The 21,572-nt window shown below is 38.2% G+C and overlaps 2 protein-coding genes across 10 annotated transcripts in view; one reads left to right on the top strand and one right to left on the bottom strand.

Moving 5' to 3' along the window:
* The window catches only part of ME3 (malic enzyme 3), a 1,085,505-nt gene that overhangs the window by 481,427 nt on the left and 582,506 nt on the right, over positions 1-21,572 (top strand). The window lies entirely within an intron of this gene.
* The window catches only part of TMEM135 (transmembrane protein 135), a 356,382-nt gene that overhangs the window by 240,020 nt on the left and 94,790 nt on the right, over positions 1-21,572 (bottom strand). For 4 of the 9 annotated variants that reach the window (XM_050755863.1, XM_050755860.1, XM_050755855.1 and 1 more), the window contains 2 exons: positions 8,625-8,752; positions 4,817-4,909 (listed from right to left, as the gene is read on the bottom strand). In XM_050755863.1, the coding sequence (XP_050611820.1) occupies positions 4,817-4,847 (31 nt within the window). In that variant the 5' untranslated portion in view covers positions 4,848-4,909; positions 8,625-8,752. Of the gene's footprint in view, positions 1-4,816; positions 4,910-8,624; positions 8,753-17,938; positions 18,056-21,572 lie in introns of those variants that run through there. The other 5 variants (XM_050755857.1, XM_050755859.1, XM_050755862.1 and 2 more) reach the window with 3 other exon arrangements.

Genomic DNA, 21,572 nt, shown 5'->3' with positions numbered 1-21,572 from the left:
ATTATCTGGCCCAAAACATGTCAATAGTGCCAAAGTTGAGAAACCCAGCTGCAGACAACACTATCAATGACCTTGTCCTTGTTGATATAAAAAAAAAAAAAAACTACAAATAAGCGAAAGAAGAAAGATCAGCCAGGCCTAGTGGCTCACACCTACAATCTCAGCACATTGGGAGGACGAGGAGGGTAGATCACGAGTACAGGAGTTCGAGACCAGCCTGGCCAATATGGTGAAGCCCCGTCTCCACTAAAAATACAAAAATCAACCAGGCAAGGTGGCGCGCACCTGTAGTCCCACCTAATTGGAAGGCTGAGGCAGGAGAATCACTTGAACCCACGAGGCAGAGGTTGCAGTAAGCCGAGATCATGCCACTGCACTCCAGCCTAGGCGACAGAGTGAGACTCTGTCTCAAAAAAAAAAAAAAAAAAGAAAAAATATCACATGATCTTATCAATAGATGCAGAAAAGACATACAACAAAATATTACATCCATTCATGAAAAGGTTCACAGCAAACTAGAAATGATGTAAACATCCTAACCCTAACAAAGAGCATCTGAAAAACCACCCCACAGCTAACAACACACTTAATGATGAAAAAGTTAACACCTCCCCCTAAGAGCAAATACCAGATACAAGCAGAATAAAGGACATACGGATTGGCAAACAAAGAAAACCATCCCTATTTACAGACAACATAATTGTCTATATAGAAAATCTCAAGGAATGTACCAAAAACTCTTAAAACTAATAAATTCAGCAAGGTCACAGAAGTCAAGATAAAACACAAAAAAACTATTATATTTATATGTCATAGCAACAAATGTGGAAAATGAAATTTAAAACTTAATACTCTCTACTTCACATTATATACAAAAATTAATTCAAAATGGATGAAAGACTTAAATGTAAGAACTAAAACTATACAACTTTTAAAAGAAAACATGGCCAAGCACAGTGGCTCACTCCTGTAATCCCAGAACTTTGGGAGGCCAAGGTGGGTGGATCACCTGAGGTCAGGAGTTCAAGACCAGCCTGGTCAGCATGGTGAAACCCCATCAATACTAGAAATACAAAAATTGGCTGGGTGTGGTGGCATGCACCTGTAGCTCCAGCTACCTGGAGGCTGAGGCAGAGAAGTGGAGGTTGCAGTGAGTGAAGATCATGCCACTGGACTCCATCTCACATCACTGCATTCTAGCCTGGGTGACAAAGCAAGACCCTATCTCAAGAAAAAAGTACTTTCAGAAAAAGGAAAAGAAAGAAATATATCCACACACATCAACCTTGACTAGATTCTGGCTCAAAAAAATACTATTAAAAGCCATTTCAGGACAATACGAACTGGATGGTATGAAAAACTAGTTGCTAATTGTCTTGTGTGTGATAACAGTATTGTAATTCTGTAGAAAAATATCCTTATTTTAAGAGATGCATGCTGAAGTACTCAGGAGTAAAGTGGCATGATGTCTATAACATGTTTCCATATGGCTCACACACATAGAAAAAAATACATATTCACATATATTCACATACAAATAAAGTAAAATGGCAAAATGTTAATAACCATTGACTCTAGTTGATTATTACAAAGGTGTTCAACAGTTTGTATTGAAAAGTAGGTACATAACAGCAAAAATACTATCTTATTATTTGAGTGCTAAATATGAGTAAATAATAGCTATGCTGATTTAGAGAATCTTTAATGTAACTGATATATTTCAAAAATATCTTTTCAAGACCAATATACACAGTTTTTATTGATAAGGAAGTTACCATCACCAGAATAACTCTCTCATTACCTACAGGCAAAAAAAACAAAAATAATACTTAACACATATATAACTCTTACTATATGTCAGGCACTGTTCTAAGCATTTTTACATATATTAATTCACTTAATTATCTAAACAACCCTACAGGCCAGGCACTGTGGCTCATGCCTGTAATCCCAAAATTTTGGGAGGCCAAGGCAGGTGGATTACCTGAGGTCGGGAGTTCGAGACCAGCCTGGCCAACATGGCAAAACCCCATCTCTACTAAAAATACAAAAATTAGCCAGGTGTGGTGGTTCATGCCTGTGGTTCCAGCCACTTGGGAGGATGAGGCAGGAAAATTGTTTGAACCCAGGAAGCAGAGATTGCAGTAAGCCAAGATCAAGCCACTATACTCAGCCTGGGTGACGGAGTAAGACTCTGTCTCAAAAAACATAAAATAAGCCTGGGCGCAGTGGCTCACGTCTGTAATCCCAGCACTTTGGAAGGCCAAAGCAGGCAGATCTCTTGAGTCTGAGAGTTCAAGACCAGCCTGGCCAGCATGGTGAAATCCCATTTTTACTAAAAATACAAAAATTAGCCAGGCGTGGTGGCAGGCACCTGTAATCCCAGCTACTTGGGAGGCTGAGGCAGGAGAATCGCTTGAACTTGGGAGGTAGAGGTTGCAGTGAGCTGAGATTGCACCATTGCACTCCAGCCTGGGCCACAGAATGAAACTCGTCTCAAAAAAATAAAATAAAGTAACAATCCTACAAATAGATTATCACTATTTTCATTTTGCAAGTAATGAATATCACACAGTAAGTGGCAGAGCTGGGCTCCTAAGCCAGATAGCACAGCTCCAAAATCCATGCTTCAGCAATCATGCTGTACTCTCTTTTCAGGTGGAGTAACCTACGCTTCTGGAATTACTGACTTGATTTTGCTGAGGTTACAACATCCACCAATCCTTTGATTTTAGTCATTCTAATAATCCAAAAGGATAAGTATTATAGTCACTGATATAATCCAACAGAGAACCACAAAAATTTAGATACTATGACACTTACAAAAATATATTAAGAGTGGCTTCATGGGCCAGGTGCGGTGGCTCACGCCTGTAATCCCAGCACTTTGGGAGGCCGAGGTGGGCGGATCACGAGGTCAGGAGATCAAGACCATACTGGCCAACAAGTGAAACACCGTCTCTACTAAAAATACAAAAATTAGCTGGGCATGGTGGCACATGCCTGAAGTCCCACCTACTCGGGAGGCTGAAGCAGGAGAATTGCTTAACCACGGAGTAGGTGCAGTGAGCTGAGATCGCACCACTGCACTCTGGCCTAGCAACAGGGGCTTCATGGCCCAGTGCAGTGGCTCATGCCTGTAATCCCAGCACTTTGGGAGGCCGAGGTGGGTGGATCACTTGAAGCCAGGAGTTTGAGACCAGCCTGGCCAACATGGTGAAACCCCATCTCTACTAAAAATACAAAATAAGCTGGGCATGGTGGCGGGTGCCTGTAATCCCAGCTACTCGGGAGGCTCAGGCAGGAGAATCACTTGAACCGGGGAGGTGGAGACCGTGGTGAGCTGAGATCACGCCACTGCACCCCAGCCTGTGTAACAGAGTGAGACTCTGTCTCAAAAAAAAAAAGAAAAAGAGTGGCTTTCAGTAGTTTAATATTTGGTTATCTGATGAGAATTACATTCTTACCAGAGGGCCAATGACTACAATAAGCATCTTCATAAGTGGTTTCGATACATGATCCTTTTTTGATTTATCTGGGACAACAGTGGATAAATTCCTCAGCAATAAAAACAATTATTCATGAGATGGCAAGTATTTTCTTATGGCAAAACCTTTAAATTTTAACTGTTTACCTGACTGAACAGTTTATGAAAGTTTGCAACATTTTATAGAAATCATAGTTATTCACATGGAAAATTTCAGGCTGATAATAAAAATTTTTTTTAAAACACAAGATGTCTTAAAAATAATAATTGGGCCAGGCACAGTGGCCAACGCCTGTAATTCCAGCACTTTGGAAGGCCAAGGAGGGTGGATCACAAGGTCAAGAGTTTGAGACCAGCCTAGTCAACACAGTGAAACCTTATCTCTACTAAAAAAAAAACACAAAAACTAGCCAGGCATGGTGGCATGTGCCTGTAATTCCAGCTACTCGGGAGGCTGAGAGAGGAGAATTGCTTGAACCTGGGAGGCGGAGGTTGCAGTGGACTGAGGTCGCACCACTGCACTCCAGCCTGTGCAACAGAGCAAGACTCCAGCACGGAAAAATAAATCAATAAATAATAATAATAATAATTGATTTGAGATCACTCAATGAGCCTGAAGCAAAGTAAGCGAAGTACAGATCTAGATGATAATAAAAAACTATTGTTAATTTTCTTAAGTGTGAAATGCTATTATGGCTATGGAAAAGACCTTTGATTATAATGTTTGTTTATTTGCTTGCTTTTTGAGACAGGAGTCTCACTCTGTTGCCCAGACTGAAGTGCGGTGGCATGATCACGGCTCACTGAAGCCTTGACCTTTGGGGACTCGTGTGATCCTCCCACTTCGGCTTCCCCAGTAGCAGGGACTACATGAGTACATCATCACGTCCAGCTAATTTTCTTTGTAGTTTTTTTTGTAGAGACAGGGTTTTGCAATGCTGGCCAGGCTGGTCTCAAATTCCAAGGCTCAAGCCATCCACCCGCCTCAGTCTCCCAAGGTGCTGGGATTACAGGAATGGGCCACCTGGCCTAGAATTTGCATAGCCATATTTTAGTTAGGTCACATCATAGAACTCTCTAATCTTTTAGTAAACAGAGGCTATTACTGCTCTATAATGTCCATTTTTATATTTTTATAGACAATAAAAAGAAAATTAATACATATAAATATTAATATAAAAGTAATTTTCAATCAAATATCTGCAGAACTGAAAAAATATATCTAGAAATATTTCTCATCCCTGTAAGTGATAATTTAAAAAAAAAAAAAATCTGGTTGGGGTGGGGGACAGGTAATCAGTTCTGTTAAATAAATATATAAAATTTTACCTGCTTTTTCTTTCAATGAGAATGGCCACATAAGATGCTGGCAAAGCGGCACCAAAGCCAGGAGTCCATGAGTAGAATTTTCCAAGTATCTTCCTGAAATTCAAATTTGGAATTTTTGTATGAAATTCCTAGTTGGTTACTTCAGTTATTATGAATAGAAGTTTCCCTTCTCTATCCATCCTCTATTTAAATGTAGCACAGTACCTCAAAATAAACATATTCAAAATCAAACTTCTTATCTCTCTCCTATCCCCATGAACTTGTTCTCTCTCCTCTATTTTCCTAGGTTAATATCAACAACAACCTATCCACTTATGTTTGACACACGTCATCCTTCACTTTCTGTTTCCCTTACCCCACATATTAAATTATTCCCTTAAATTATTACAGATGCAATTTATCTTTCAAATTCCTCTCCAACCTACTGCCCCTGCCTTAGTTAAGTCTCTCACCAACTCTCATTAAGGCTGCTACAGTAACAAATAATGGGTAACACTCCTTTCGATAACAGCCGGTCACAATCATTCAGGCATTCCCTGGATCCAAATCTGCTGGCTATGCAGACCCTCTGGCTTCTCAGTTTCCTTTATTTACCAAATGAGAATAATATTACCTATCTCATAGAGCCATTAAGAGAACTATATGAGACATTTCCCAGCACCATGCAGGACACATAACAAGCACTTAGAAAGTGTTAGCTGTTATTACTATTATTATGACTATTTTTTCAACACATGGTAGATATTCAATAAATGTTTTCCTTTCTTTGCTTCCACAACCCTTGATAACTTTTTCTTACAGCATTTACTAAAGCATTTTATATATTTTAGTTTTATGTATGTCATTTTTCATTTACTAGAATATATTCCTTGAAAGTAGGAATCCTCATAGTGCCTCATAAATTACAAATTACAAATGACCAGTAGCTGCCTGAGTTTTGTTTTTGGTTTTGATTTTTTTTTTTTTTTTTTTTGAGATGGAGTCGTGCTCTGTTGCCCAGGCTGGAGTGCAGTGGCACGGTCTTGGCTCACTGGAACCTCTGCTTCCTGGGTTCAAGTGATTCTCCTGCCTCAGCCTCCCATGTAGCTGAGATTACAGGCACCTGCCACCACACCTAGCTAATTTTTTGTATTTTTAGTAGAGATGGGGTTTCACCAAATTGACCAGGCTGGTCTCAAACTCCTGACCTCGTGATCTGCCCACCTCAGCCTCCCAAAGTGCTGGGATTACAGGTGTGAGCCACCACGCCTGGCCTGCCTGGGTTTTGTCTTTTTTTTTTTTTGAGATGGAGTCTCACTCTGTCACCCAGGCTGGAGTGCAATGGCACAATCTCGGCTCGCTGCAACCTCCACCTCCCAGGCTCAAGCAATTCTCCTGCCTCAGCCTCCTGAGCAGCTGGGATTACAGGCACATGTCACCACGCCCAGCTAATTTTTTTTATTTTTAGTAGAGACAGGGTTTCACCATATTGGTCAGGCTGGTCTTGAACTCCTGACCTCATGATCCACCCGCCTCGGCCTCAGCCTTCCAAAGTGCTGGGATTATAGGCGTGAGCCACTGCGGGTTTTTTAAGAGAAAAACAAAAATATTTGGAGACATGAGGAAGTTTTTTTTTCCTTTCAAAACAACATGTTCCTAAGAAAGGGAGAAGTAGCAAGTAAAAATTACAAGAAATTATCTGAACAAAGTTGGTAAATTGCTAAATTATACATTATGAAAATTATATATAGATATATATAAGAATCAAGATTTTTCTTTTTTTAGAGACAAGGTCTTGCCCTGTCACCCAGGCTGGCATGCAGTGCTGCAATCATGGTTCACCGTAGCCCGAAATTCCTGGGTTCAAGGGATCCTCCTGCCTCAGCCTCCCGAGTTAGCTGGGACTACAGGCACACTACGGCACCTGGTTAATTTTTTTGTTTGTTTTAAGAGGCAGAGTCTTACCATGTTGCCCAGGCTGGCCTCGAACTGCCAGCCTCAAGCAATCCTCCCATCTTGGCCTCCCAAATTGTTGACACAACAGGTGGGAGCCACTGTACCTAACCTGAAATAATTTCTTAAATTGAGGCTCAGATTTAAAAAGATTAGAAAAGCTATTGAGGACATATAACTTGGGTATTTTTTGATATGGACATCAGAAACCTTCCACCTGTGAAGACTGAGTGGTTTTCCCTCCAATATAAAATCCATAAAGGACTTAGTTATTGAATGTAAAATCATAAGAAAAATTGACTTAGCGAATCAGTTATAGGGAGAACATGGATGTTACCTTAAATATATTCTAAGTTCAAATTTCAAATGTCTATTGGACATGTCAACATAGATGTCCCATAGGCTCAGAAAAAGCAACATGTCCAAAGCAGATCTCACTGTATTTCTCAAATTTCTCAAACTTCTGAGTTCCCTACCTCAAGTAACAGCATCTCATCTACCCAATTAGGAACAAAACGTAAGTGGCATTTTCAATTCCACCCTGACTCTCAACCACCTCATGAGTTCTTACGGTCTCCTAGTATCTTCAGGATACATGCTTCTACAACTTAACCAAACAGGTTCATAGAACATAAAGAAAGATGCTGCAATAGCAAGGTATACTTAACTGCAATTTTTTTAAAAATCTAATTATAGAGACTTTCTTTTTTTTTTTTTTTTTGAGACGGAGTCTCTCTCTGTTGCCCAGGCTGTAGTGTGTGGTGCGATCTTGGCTCACTGCAACCTCAGCCTCACGGGTTCAAGCAATTCTCCTGCCTCAGCCTCCCAAGTAGCTGGGACTACAGGCACCCGTCACCATGCCCAGATAATTTTTTGTATTTTTAGTAGAGACGGGGTTTCACTGTGTTAGCCAGAATGGTCTCGATCTGCTGACCTCATGATCCACCTGCCTCGACCTCCCAAAGTGCTGGGATTACAGGTGTGAGCCACCGCGCACAGTCGTCATAGAAACTTTCTAGACAGCACATGATAAAGAGAGTTCCTTACATAGATTTTCATGTCAATTTAAAGGCATGATTTGTTCAATAGTATAAAAGCCTTATCAATTATTTTCTGCATAATCTAAAAGTTTATAAATATTAATGATCTGATAATGATCTGAGGGAAAAATCTGTAAAAGACATTTGGAAATTATATGTTTAATTGCAGTTAAAATATACCTGCACAATTACTTTGTGCAACACTAACAGGAAGCTATTAAAAAAAAAAGAAAGAAAAAAGTGAGTTTTCAGCAATCAACAGGAAAAAAAAGAAGAGCTAATAAATATATCAAATAAGTAGAAGCACTCAAAAGACTGAATTCTATCTGTATCTCTATAGTGTATAAAGATGCAGCACAGGTAATATATGTAAGACTGAATCAGGATCAAAAGTTCCAACAACAGAATATACCAGGAGTTAACTTACTGTTTTATAAATAAAAACGTGTATGTTATAGTCCTTTAGAAGTCTGTTCTGCATGTGGCCCTAACCTATGTCATAGACAGTTGCCTTGAATTCCTGATCTATGAAATTGAAAAGCTAAGAAATCCTATTCAACAACTTGGTAAATATAACAGGCCTCAGAATATGTATAACATCTTAAAGTATTTTTGCTATATAATTACACCAATAATTTGAAGTTTATATTACATCTTGAGGTCAACAGGCTCATAGTTCCTAGTTTTACAAGCTTTCATTGACATAAATGTCACTTCACAGATTAAAAAAAGGGGAGCAGGGATAGTAACCCACATAACATTTATGTAAATACATACTTGTTTCCATTTCAATAACAGAACCTATATTAATATCTATGGTGATTATGAGTACCAACCTTAAAATGCAAAAGAAAGCCATATACAAGGCCCCATTAGCAGTTAGAAATGAAGCAGATTGTAGGATCTCAGGGAGTAGTTTGTGTAAATAATAGTCTAATTTCCTTTTCCGGAGAATTGCTGCAATCTGGAAAGAGAAAGGATTTTTTGTTTAATCCAACCAACATTTCCCACTTAAATTAGCTTATATGTGGAAGCTACTGAATAAAAGCATATATTTAAAAATTAAAGTAAAAATGCTGGCATTTTACTGGTTCCTCTATAAAAATACTATGTTCAGGATAGAAAGGAAGACACCTGAATTTATATGGGTCATATGTTGAATAATCTCCTTATGTTGAGGTAAATATTTGTAATGCCTTAAAACAGTTTTAAACTGAAAATGGAATATACTTTTAAATGAAAAAAATTCCAATTCAAATAAAAACTGGATGCTATAATAAAACTATATTACAGATTTTATCAGCCTATTACTACTAGAGAACTTCACTAGTAGAAACCAGAGAAATTCATTCAGTTATTCAAATTGACTATGGTGTGGGAAAAAAATATATATATATATATTTTTTTATATATATATATAGCGCGAGACAGAGAGAGAGACAGAGAGAGAGAGAAATATAAAAAGTAAATTTAAAAAATAATGATTTCTGGTTTCCTGGAGCCCATTAAAAAAAAGACCTGAAAAAATAATATTAAGAATCTAGGCCAGGCGCAGTGGCTTACATCTGCAATCCCAGCACTTTGGGAGGCTGAGGTGGGTGGATCACGAGGTCTGGAGTTCGAGACCATCCTGGCCAACATGGTGAAACCTCTTCTTTCCTAAAAATACAAAAAATGAGCCAGGAGTGGTGGCGGGCGCCTGTAGTCCCAGCTACTTGGGAGGCCGAGGCACGAGAATCACTTGAACGCGGGAGGCGGAGGTTGCAGTGACCCGGGATAGCGTCACTGCACTCCAGCCTAGCGACAGAGCGAGACTCTGTCTCAAAAAATAAAAAAATTAAAAAAAAAAAAAGAATCTAGTAACAACACAAGTAAGTATCACCTGTGACCAGAACACAGAAACAGGAACAAGTCCCAATACAAAAGACTGCAGAAATTTACCATAGGAGTGTTTAAAAAAAATATATCAACCTATCAGTCTTCATGACTTAGCTTTTAAATCTAGATTGAAAACCTTTTTTTTTTTTTTTTTTGGTGAACTCTGAATATGAAAGGAAGATTTCTAGATTAAAACCAAAAAAGGTCCTGAAATAATTTAGTAATTATATGGATAGACATGAAATCTAAGTATTTATTGAGCAGACTATTAACATTCCAGGAAATAAAGCAATATAAATCATAATATGTGCAAGATATATAGATACTGAGGACTGACTAAGTGTTAGTAATAAAACAGAAAGTACCACAGAAGTTTAGCAGAGTGAGTTTAATACAGGGGAAGGCAGGAATTTCACGGAGAAAGGCATATGTGCTGAATTTGGAAGAATAATAAGATTCCTCACTAGTCATGGAAAACAGTACTTCCCCAACATAATGAAACAATATATCAAAAAAGGTTAGAACCTAATAGGGAAGGAGTAAGAGGGTGTAAGAAAGAGAAAAACTAACTTGAGAACAGAAACACTACAAAACTCTCCATCTATTCCCCACCTTTCCAGAGATAACACTTTCCCTAAAGTCAGTGATCAACAAACCTAATGGCATCTTCTCAATTGTTCTGTTACTGCCTCCCTCTTCAAGCCTCTGAAACTGACCATCTATTACTTCAATTCAACTGTCATACACAAGAAAAACAATGATGAATAAGACCCAATCCTTTCCTTCAAGGAACATAAAATCTCGATAGGGAAAAAGACACAAACAAAAACAATAAGCTATAATATGGCAGTGTGTTAAATAATAGGTTAAAAGAAAAGAAAAACTAAATCTCAACCTAGTCTCACACTTTACGCAAAAATTAATTTAAAATGGATCACGGGCACAAATGTGAAACATAAAACTACAAACCTTCTAGGGGGAAAAAAACAGAGCAAATCTTATGGATACAAGGCCAGACAATGCATTCTTAGACTTGACACCAAAAGCACAATTCATAAAAAAGAAAATGGATAAACTGAACTTCCATCAAAATTCAAACTTTTTCTCTATTAAAGACCTGTTGGGGTATTAAAAAGGCAAGCTCCAGAATAGAATACTTACAAATCACATATCTAATAAGGAACTAGTATCTAGAATACATAAAGAAGTCCCAAAATTCAACAATAAAAAAGCAAACAATCCAATTAGAAAATAGGAAAATATATGACCAGACATTTCACAGAAGAGGATAAACAGACAGCAAATAAGCACGTTAGCCATTAGGAAAATGCTAGTTAAAGCCACAATGAGGTGTTACAACTATCAGAATGGCTAAAATAAAAGACAGTGAAAACACCAAATGTTGGCAAGGATTCAGAAAACCTGGATCATTCATGCATTACTGGTGGAAATATGAAATGGTACGGCAATTCTGGAAAACAGCTTGGCAGTTTTTTGAAAAATTAAACAATCAACTACTATTTGTCCCAGCAATTGTAGCCCTGGGGTATTTATCTCTGAGAAATAAAAACATATTTATACAAAAACCTGTGAGGGAATGTTTATAGCAGGTTTGTCTAGTAATCGTCAAAAACCAGAAACAACCCCAATGTCCTTCAACAAGTAAACGGTTTAACAAATTGTGATATATCCATGACATGAAACGCTATTCAGCAATAAAAACGAACAATAAAAAGGATGTATGAAACAACCTTGATGAATTTCCACAGAATTATACTGAGTGGGGGAGAAAAAAAAAAAGCTAATCCTAAAGCTATATACTATATGATTCCATTTCTAGAACATTGCTTTTTTGGGTTTCTTTGAGACGGAGTCTCGCTCTGTTGCCCAGGCTGGAGTGCAATGGTGTGATCTCAACTCACTGCAACCTCCACCTCCCAGGTTCAAACGATTCTCCCTGCCTCAGTCTCCCAAGTAGCTGGGATTACAGGCACCTGCCACCATGCCCAGCTAATTTTTTTTATTTTTAGTAAAGACGGGGTTTCGCCATGTTGGCCAGGCTGGTCTCAAACTCCTGATCTCAGTTGATCCGCCCGCCTCGGCCTCCCGAAGTGCTGGGATTACACGCATGAGCCACCGTGCCTTGCCTCTATAACATTCTTGAAATGACAAAATTATAGAAATGAATAACTTAGTGGTTGCCAGGGATTAAGGGGGAGTGGGTAAGTGGAAAAGAAGTGAGTATAGCTATAAAGGGCAACCTTAGGGATCCTTCTGGTGATGGAAATGTTCTGTATTTTGACTGTATCAATGGCAAAATTTTTGTTGTGATATTATACTACTATTTTGCAAGATGAAACAATTGGGAGAAACTGGACAAAGAGCTAACTGAATCTCTTGAAGAACTGTACTTCTTACAACTGCATGTGAATCTACAATTATCTCAAAATTAAAAGTTCAACACTTTGTGTTTAAAAAAAAAAAAGGAGTCATTCACATGACCACTAGGCATATAAAAGGCTCCCAGGACCATTAGTCATCAGAGAAATACCACTACACACACATTAGAATGGCTAAAATGCCAAGAACTGATAACATAAGTGCTGGTGGGAATGCAGAACAACTGCAATTCTCATACAGCTTTAGGATTAGTTCTCATATATTGCTCATGACAATGTAAAATTGTGGTCACTTTGGAAAACCGGTTGTTTGATAGCATCTAATTAATTGTGTACCTACCCCATAACCCAGTAATTCCACTCCCAGGTATTTACTCAAAAGAAATAAGTGCTTATCAAATCATCAACTATGAAATAGCTCTTTATTTTATGTTTAACCTTACATTGAGATAACTATTCATTCTTTATCAAACATCTATACTAATATTTGTATATCAATTAAGAAACAAGTAATGTCTATTTTACAAATTTGTTGTGAAAATTGAATGAGATAATAAAAGGCTTAGCACCATGCTTGGTATACCATAAGTATACCAAGTATGTTAGCAATTTACTCAAAATATGTTAGCAATTTTAATGTGTTTGAATGACATTAGCTCTATTTGATTAAAATATTATTTCCTATTGTTTTATCAGAATATATTTTATTTCATAATATTATTTCTTCCATTACCTCTGTAGTAACTAAATAATTAAGTTTTAAAAATTAAAAAAAAGAAAGAAATGCTCATGTCTGCCAAAAGACATATTTATAGTATTATCTACAATTACAAATACTGTAACAACCTAAATGTCCATTAACAGTAAAGTACATAAATTGTACATATTTACCATATTGATAGACCAAACTGTACAGTCTATTATGAGAAACAGGAAATATCTAACACAAGACATAGAAAATAACCTAGGACCTTATCATCACTGTACTGTAACCCAGAGCTTCTAACCAAGGTTTACAAGTGGCTAAAATACTGATCCACTCAGTAGTCTAGTTAGCCAGGTCAGACATAAGGTAACAGGGCAGGGTGACCACCACCTCTGTTTTCCCCAGTGTGCCACATATTTTTATCATTTTCTATGTAAACCACAGCGCACTACAGCATGAAAAAGGTTAGGAAGCACTAGAGTAAACAAATAACATACCAATAATTGTGTTAGCCATGTAGTAATTATAATAGCACTTGCACTCAAGTATAAAATCATCAGACATCAGATACCTTCAGAAACATCACATTTTATAATCAAAGCGTTTGTAATGTTCATATGCTTTGACCAAATAATTCCACATTCGTTAATTTCTTATGAATTTTTCAAACATGCATATAAAGATTTAGCTAAAAAAGGCACATCATCACATCATAACACTATGGTTAAAATACAGATCTGTATTTATGTATTTATAAGACCTGGCTTTAGAAGACTATTTAATGCCCTAGGAAAATGAATCAAAATATATAAAGTGAAAAGACAGATTACAAAAAAAATTTGTAGTGAACATACAGAACAAATACTAGAATGTTATATCTTGATTATCCCTAAATGGTTGATAATAGATTATTTTAATTTTCTTCTTTTCACTTTTGGATATGTTCCAGACTTTCTGCAATAAATATATGTTACAATTTATAATATTGGGGTGACGAGAACAAGTGTGAGAAAGAAGAATTAATTATCGTAGAAACAAATCTCAACAGGGAGTGGAAACAATCAGCATAATACAATACAATTAAGAGATTTTATTTTTAATCTTAACCCCACAACTATTTCTATGAAAAATCCTTGTTTAGGTGCTCTTTAGATTTCAGTCTCCTCATTTAGTAAATAAGGAGGTTAAATTAAACAACACAAAGTATTCATTTTTTTTCTACTTCTAAAATTATGTAATTTTTTAAAAATAAATGGGCAGAGTGTGGTGGCTCATGCTTATATCCTAGCACTTTGGGAGGCCGAGGCAGGTGGATCATGAGGTCAGGAGTCCAAGACCAGCCTGGCCAAACTATAATAAACTATTTATTTATTTTAAATTATTTATTTATAAAAAATAAATGATATTGGAAGAATTGGACATCTATGCAGGGGGGAAAACGTACTTTCAGTCCTACTTCAAACTATACATAAAAATTAATTTGAAATAAATCATGTACCTAAATTTGAAAATTATAAAACAATAAAGTGCCCAGAAAAAGGGGCTGGATGCAGTGGCTCACAACTATAATCCCAGCACTTTGGGAGGTCGAGGCGGGTGGATCATGAGGTCAGGAGTTCGAGACCAGCCTGAGCAACATGGTAAAACACCATCTCTACTAAAAATACAAAAATTAACCAGGTGTGGTGGCATGCACCTGTAATCCCAGTTACTCAGGAGGCTAAGGCAGGAGAATTGCTTGAACCCAGAAGGCAGAGGCTGCAGTGAGCCAATATCACACCACTGCACGCCATCCTAGGCAACAGAGTGAGACTGTCTCAAGAAAAAAAAGTACCCAGAAGCAAACATAAGTGAGTATCTTCACAGATATTCCAGGCATGAGTCAAAGGACAGAGGCAGTATTAACCAGAGTTGATGAAACACAAGTATGGAGACCAACCTGACTAATATGATGGGCACAGACTGAAGAGTGATACAAAATTATAAGGTCAGGCCCCCAATTTAGAAGTATCTCTTCATAAGATTATCACTATTAAACATCCATCAGCACTATATACATTCCCTTGTTATTCTCGTTTCTTTCCCCATTTGATTAGTGCTGCACATTTGCCATAGAGATGGTTGACTGTACTGGGATTGCACTTTGTGGCCACGGAATAAAGCTAATTGGCCCTCAAAGGGGCTGACCCACGATCTTAGCCTTCCTAGTACCAAACTCTAAATTAGCAGTCATCGTGAGCCTCCGAGTTTGATCGTTAAACTCTTCCAGAAGAATACATTTCTAAAGGGTGTGATAGTGTGAGAAATCTAGTTTCTTTGGAAAATTAAATAGTTCGCAAATAAGAGTCAATTTTATGTTGTATGTATTTAATCTTTCTTAGAGTAATCTCTAGCAAAAAAAATTATTTCTTTAAGGTAGGGTTTCTCAACCTTGGCACTATGGACATTTTGGGCCAGATCATCTGTTGTGCAGGGCTGTCCTAAGCATTGAAGGATGTTTAGCAGCATCCCTGCTCTCTACTTTCTAAATGGCAATAGAATCCCCCCAGCTGTGATAACCAAAAATGCCTACATTGTTAAATGTCTCCTAGGAGGTAAAATTGTGCCCCTTATTGAGTAAGAACAACTGCCTTAAAGGAAAGAGTATAACAAATTTATATATTTTTAATATGCTAGTTCCAGGATTTTTATATTATTTTTAAAAAATGCTTATATAGCACTTGTGCCAGGCACCATCCTATATACCATACAAATATCAACTCATTTAATTTTCATAACAATCTTTACCCTACAACTATTTCTATGAAAAATCTTTGTTTAGATGCACTTTAGATTTCAATCTCCTCATTTTATTGGGCATCATTTTAATGGGCATGATTTTATTATCCCCATTTTAGAGATAAGAAAATGTTAGTACAGGCCTGGCGTGGTGGCTCACACCTGTAATCCCAGCACTTTGGGAGGCCAAGGCAGGTGGATCATGAAGTCAGGAGATTGAGACCACCTTGGCTAACATGGTGAAACCTCGTCTCTACTGAAAATACAAAAAAATTAGCCAGGCATGGTGGTGGGCACCTGTAGTCCCAGCTACTCAGGAGGCTGAGGCAGGACAATGGCGTGACCCTGGAAGGCGGAGTTTGCAGTGAGCTGAGATCACGCCACTGCACTCCAGCCTGGGCGACAGAGGGAGACTCCGTCTCAAAAAAAAAAAAAAAAAAAAAAGGAAGAAGAAGAAAAAGTTAATACAGAGAGATGAAGTTACTCAAGGTGACGTAACTGATAGATGTAGAGCAGGGATTGAAGTCAGGCAAGTGGCTCTTAATTACCAATTGATGTTGAAGTCAAAACACATTCTAAATAAGGAGAATTATCACTTATCCATACTGCATGTTATAAATTTAAACCTGTGACTTATAGCTCCTACAGAAGTTCAAGTTGCTTATTCTCAGAGAAAAACACAAAAACATAGGGCAATTACAACTAAGATATAAAAATGACCTGACTATTCAGAAATGTGGTGATCTAACCTGCAGAAAGACTAAATAAGGCACCCATGATGACTCAGGGGCTAGAAACTGCAGTTCCAGTCTACAAAAAAATAAAGAGGAAAGAAGATGGGAACACAACATTCACAACACTAAATTAGCAAATAAAAAGAATTAATTCCAATAGAAGAGACCAGACAACAACCAGCTGTGCAATTAACTTTACCCTTTTCCTTGTCCAAGATCTATAAAATCTAAACTTTTTTTCTTGTTATTTATTTTTATTTTTTTAAATTCAGAGTAATGTTCCATTGCCAAGGCTGAAGTGCAGTCGCGCGATTTCGGCCCACTGCAACCTCCACCTCTTGGGTTCAAGAGGCAGGATTCTCCTGCCTCAGCCTCCCAAGCAGCTGAGATCACAGGCATGCGCCACTATGCCCAACTAATTTTTGTATTTTTAGTAGAGACAGGGTTTCACCATATTAGCCAGGCTGGTCTCAAACTCCTGACCTCGTGATCCGTCCACCTTGGCCTCACAAAGTGCTGGGATTACAGGTGTGAGCCACCACGCCCGGCCCCAAAATCTATTAATAGGTACTTTTTAATAAATCTGATAACAAATATAAAGTATTTAGCAGAGTAACCAGCACATAGTAGGCATTTTGAAAATGCTATTTCCTTCACTCTGCAGAATTGCTTCCTGACCCAACCTCAATTCCTTTTTGTGTTGTGCAGGTTTGTTTTATTAAGTGTTAAGAAGAGATTTCTATCTCTGATAATCAGAATATCTGGGAAAGGCCAGGTATGGTGGTTCATGCCTATGATCCCAGAACTTTGGGAGGCTGAGGCGGGTGGATCACTTGAGGTCAGGAGTTTGAGACCAGCTCAGACAACATGGCAAAACCTCGTCTCTACTAAAAATACAAAAATTAGCCAGGCGTGGTGGCACACGCCTGTAATCCCAGCTACTCGTGAGGCTGAGGCAGGAGAATCGCAGGAGAATCACTTGAACCTGGGAGGCAGAGACTGCAGTGAGCCATGATCACGCCACTGCACCCCAGCCTAGGCAACAGAGCAAGCCTCCGTCTCAATAAAAAAAATAAAAATAAATTAAAAAAAAGAACTTCAAACAACAGAACTAAAGTAGGATATTCATCCATAGTCAGAAGACCTCTTGTAATTTTTTTCTAAAAATTTTTGGGCTGGGCACGGTGGCTGATGTCAGCACTTTGGGAGGCCTAGGCAGGTGGATCACCTGAGGTCAGGAGTTCAAGATCAGCCTGCCCAACATGGTGAAGCCCCATTTCTATAAAAATACAAAAAATAGCCAGTCATGATGGTGGGCACCTGCAATCTCAGCTACTTGGGAGGCGGAGGCAAGAGAATTGCTTGAATCCAGGAGGCCGAGGTTGCAGTGAGCTGAGATCGCACCACTGCACTCCAGCCTGGGTGAAAGAGTGAGACTTCATCTCAAAAATAATTAATTAAGTAAGTTTTTTTAAAAAATTTTAAAGTTTTCAAAATGCTTTTAAAAAATAAGACCTTGTTTTTAAAAATTATTTATCATAGGCCAAGGCGGATAGATCACTTGAGACCAGGAGTTCAAGACCAGTCTGGCCAACAAAGCGAAACCCTGTCTCTACTAAAAATACAAAAAATTACCTGAGTGTGGTGGCACACACCTGTAATTCTAGCAACTCAGGAGGCTGAGGCAGGAGGATCACTTGAACCCAGGAGACAGAGGTTGCAGCAAGCCAAGATCACGCCACTGCACTCCAACCTGGGTGACAGAGCAAGACTGTCAAAAAAAAAAATAGTATAATAAAGGAGGTAGAATTATTTGTTTTAACAAACAAATTTTCCTATATACCATGTTTAATTTTATGCATTAACCTAATTGGGCCAAGGAATGCCTAGACATTTGGTCAAATGATTATTCTGCGTATGTCTATGAGGGTGCTCCTAGGTGAGATTAACATTTGAATCAGTAGACTGTGAAAAACAGACTGCCCTTCCTAATGTGAGTAGGCTTCATCCTCTCGGTTGAAGACCGGAAGAGAACAAAAAACCAAACTCCTCCTCCTGTCTAATTTATTGAGCTAGGACACTGGTATTTTCCTGCCTTCAGACCTGACTGAAACACCAGTTCTTCTTGGGTCTACAGCCTGCTGGCTTTCAGACTGGAACTTACACCATTGTCTCTTCTAGTACTCAGGTCTTTGGACTAACACTGGAATTACACGTTGGCTCTCTGGGTCTCCAGCATGCCAACTGCAGATCTTGGCACTTATGAAGCCTCCAAAATTGTGAGCCAATTTTTTATTTTATACACACATACACACACACACACACACACACACACACACAGAGGCTTGTGTTTCTCTGAAGAACTCTAATAAGCTTGAGACCAGGAGTTCAAGACCAGTCTGGCCAACAAAGCGAAACCCTGTCTCTACTAAAAATACAAAAAATTACCTGAGTGTGGTGGCATACACCTGTAATTCTAGCAATCTCAACTGCTTCCAACATCTTTATTTTTAAGGTTAGAATCATTAGCTACAAAAGCCAAATATAAACATCTCAAACAAAATGACAAGAAACCAAGTATCCTAGACCAATATTTACCTATCTTCTTACAGTTTTTAAAGCTTTTATATGTGCACTCTCTCTCATGATTCCCACAGCAAGCCATGAAGTTAAGGCAGGATTCTCTTCTATTCATAAATGAAGAAATTGCATCATAAATCGCAAAGCAAAACAAAAACTCGTATCTTGTAACTCACAACCAGTGCATTACACCATGCTGCCCCCAACAGATACAAGAACCAGCTTATTAAAAACAAAACAAGCCAAAAAACTGGGGCAACTTGTTAATAATATATGTGGAAAGATACAAGCAATCTTCAAAAGTTTTCTATGATTATATTGTAAAGCCTCCCTATAATGAAAATCATACTATCAAACTTTAGCGATGACCATTAAGCCTTACATACCTTACCTGTAATAGCCTTCCTCTCCTACATTTTCAATTTTTTACATAAAAGTTGAGATAGGCTTTCAAGATAAACATAAAAATAAACTTAAGTTACAACACTGAAACAAAACGTGATCAGGAACAAGACTCAGATTGAGCCCTGCATATATTATACTCATGTTCAAAACTGAGTAATACCGGCCGGGCGTGGTGGCTCACGCCTGAAATCCCAGCACTTTGGGAGGCCAAGGCAGACGGATCACAAGGTCAGGAGATTGAGACCAACCTGGCTAACACGATGAAATCCCGTCTCTACTAAAAATACAAAAAATTAGCCGGGCATGGTGGCGAGCGCCTGTAGTCCCAGCTACTGGGGAGGCTGAGGCAGGAGAATGGCATGAACCCGGCGGGTGGAGCTTGCAGTGAGCTGAGATCATGCCACTGCACTCCAGCCTGGGCGACAGAGCAAGACTTCATCTCAAAAAAAAAAAAAAAAAAAAAAAAACTGAGTAATGCCAATATTTTTGTAATATAGAGAAAGCCTTGAAAACACACACCTGTCACTTCAACTTTCAGTGATATAACTCACATGCAGCACGACAACTTTAAACCTAACCACTCTTTCATACCCTGCCATCTTCTGCATACTTAAGCACAAATATCATGGACTCTAATGCGAAATACTTTAAATAATGGGAAAAAACCTAATATATTTCTAATTGAACAACAATATTCAGATGAAAAACAGAAAGTATACATATTTGTTGCAGTCTCATTAAGAATACTGGGTGATAAATTGGGTGAATATTGGGTAATGAATTGAATCCTTTAAACAGAACACATGAACACTAAGAGTTTAAGCCCTGGAAGTAAGGATGATTTGAGAAAGAGAAGAAATCACAGATAACAGTAACTATCTTGACTAAAAAATAACAACTGTCTCACTATTTGTTGATACATAAATTCCATTAAAAAGAAGATAAAGCCAACATTAAAAGGTTTAAACTGCACTTCAACTCATTCATATTAAAGTCTAATAATTAATTAGTCTGTCAACCATTTGATGGATATAAAATCCTTTACTATTCTTTGATAGGGTAACCCTAACCACCTACCTGAACCAGAAAAGAAATCTAATCATGAAATTTAACCATGGGAAAAAGAGAAAAGAGCGCAGAAAAAGAAAACTTTAAAAAGATGCTTGCCCAGGCACAGTGGCTCACACCTGTAATGCCAGCTCTTTGGGAGGCAGAGGTGTTAGAGGCGCTCGAGCCAGAGAGACTCCATTTTGAGTGAGAGCTAGGAAAATGAGGCTGAGACCTGCTGGGCTGCATTCTCAGAAAATTAGGCATTCCTAGCCTCTAGATATTTACGGTTAAAGGAACAAATTAATAACATTTACAAAAACAGACCCAGACTTGGGAGTGTCCACATATCCCAATATCTGAAGAACAAAGGCATTCCTAATTTTGCTTTAACAATAATATCAATTCTTGCAAAATATAGTAATTAAGAAAATTAATCCTTTATCACAACACAAACCCTTGTAGCAGTGCACATCTCCCCACATATACAGGCATTATACCTAGGGTGGATGCATTCCTCTTCTGACTTTGAGGAATGTCCTACTCTGTCTATGGAGTAGCTGTCCTTTCACCACTGTACTTTCTTAATAAACTTGCTTTTGCTTTGCACTGCGGACTCACCCTGAATTCTTTCTTGTGTGAAATCCAAGAACCCTCTCTTGGGGTCTAAATCAGGATCCCTTTCCTGTAACAGAGGCGGGTGGATCACTTGAGATCAGGAGCTCAAGATCAGCCTAACCAACATGGTGAAACCCCATCTCTACTAAAAATACAAAATTAGCCAAGCACGGTGACACACACTTGTAGTCCCAGCTACACAGGAGGCTGAGGCAGGAGAATCACTTGAACCCAGGAGGTGGAGGTTGGCATGAGCCGAGATTGTGCTACTGCACTCCAGCCTCGGCAACAAGAGCTAAACTCCATCTCAAAAAAATAAAAATTAAAAAAAGATGGTTAACTTCTCAGACTTCACAATTTTGTCTAAAACAATCTCAACTTACCCTTAAATGGGGTAAGACAAATAGAAGTTACTCAAATAGTTTTTCTAACATTCGTAATTGAAAATTTCTGACTACTATAATTTAAAACAGATTTTATTAGAAGGAAGGTTCAGTTTCAGAGCATTTGTTAATCGAGGTATTTGTAGGCAGTACAGTTTTTTTTTTTTTTTTTTTTTTTTTTTGAGACAGAGTCTCGCTTTGTCACCCAGACTGGAGTGCAGTGGCGCGATCTCAGCTCACTGCAAGCTCCGAGGCC

Source organism: Macaca thibetana, chromosome 14 (assembly GCF_024542745.1).
Source record: "Macaca thibetana thibetana isolate TM-01 chromosome 14, ASM2454274v1, whole genome shotgun sequence".
NCBI classification, from domain to species: domain Eukaryota; kingdom Metazoa; phylum Chordata; class Mammalia; order Primates; family Cercopithecidae; genus Macaca; species Macaca thibetana.
The sequence above is the reverse complement of the archived record's forward strand: the minus strand, read 5'-3'. Positions and strand labels throughout refer to the sequence as shown.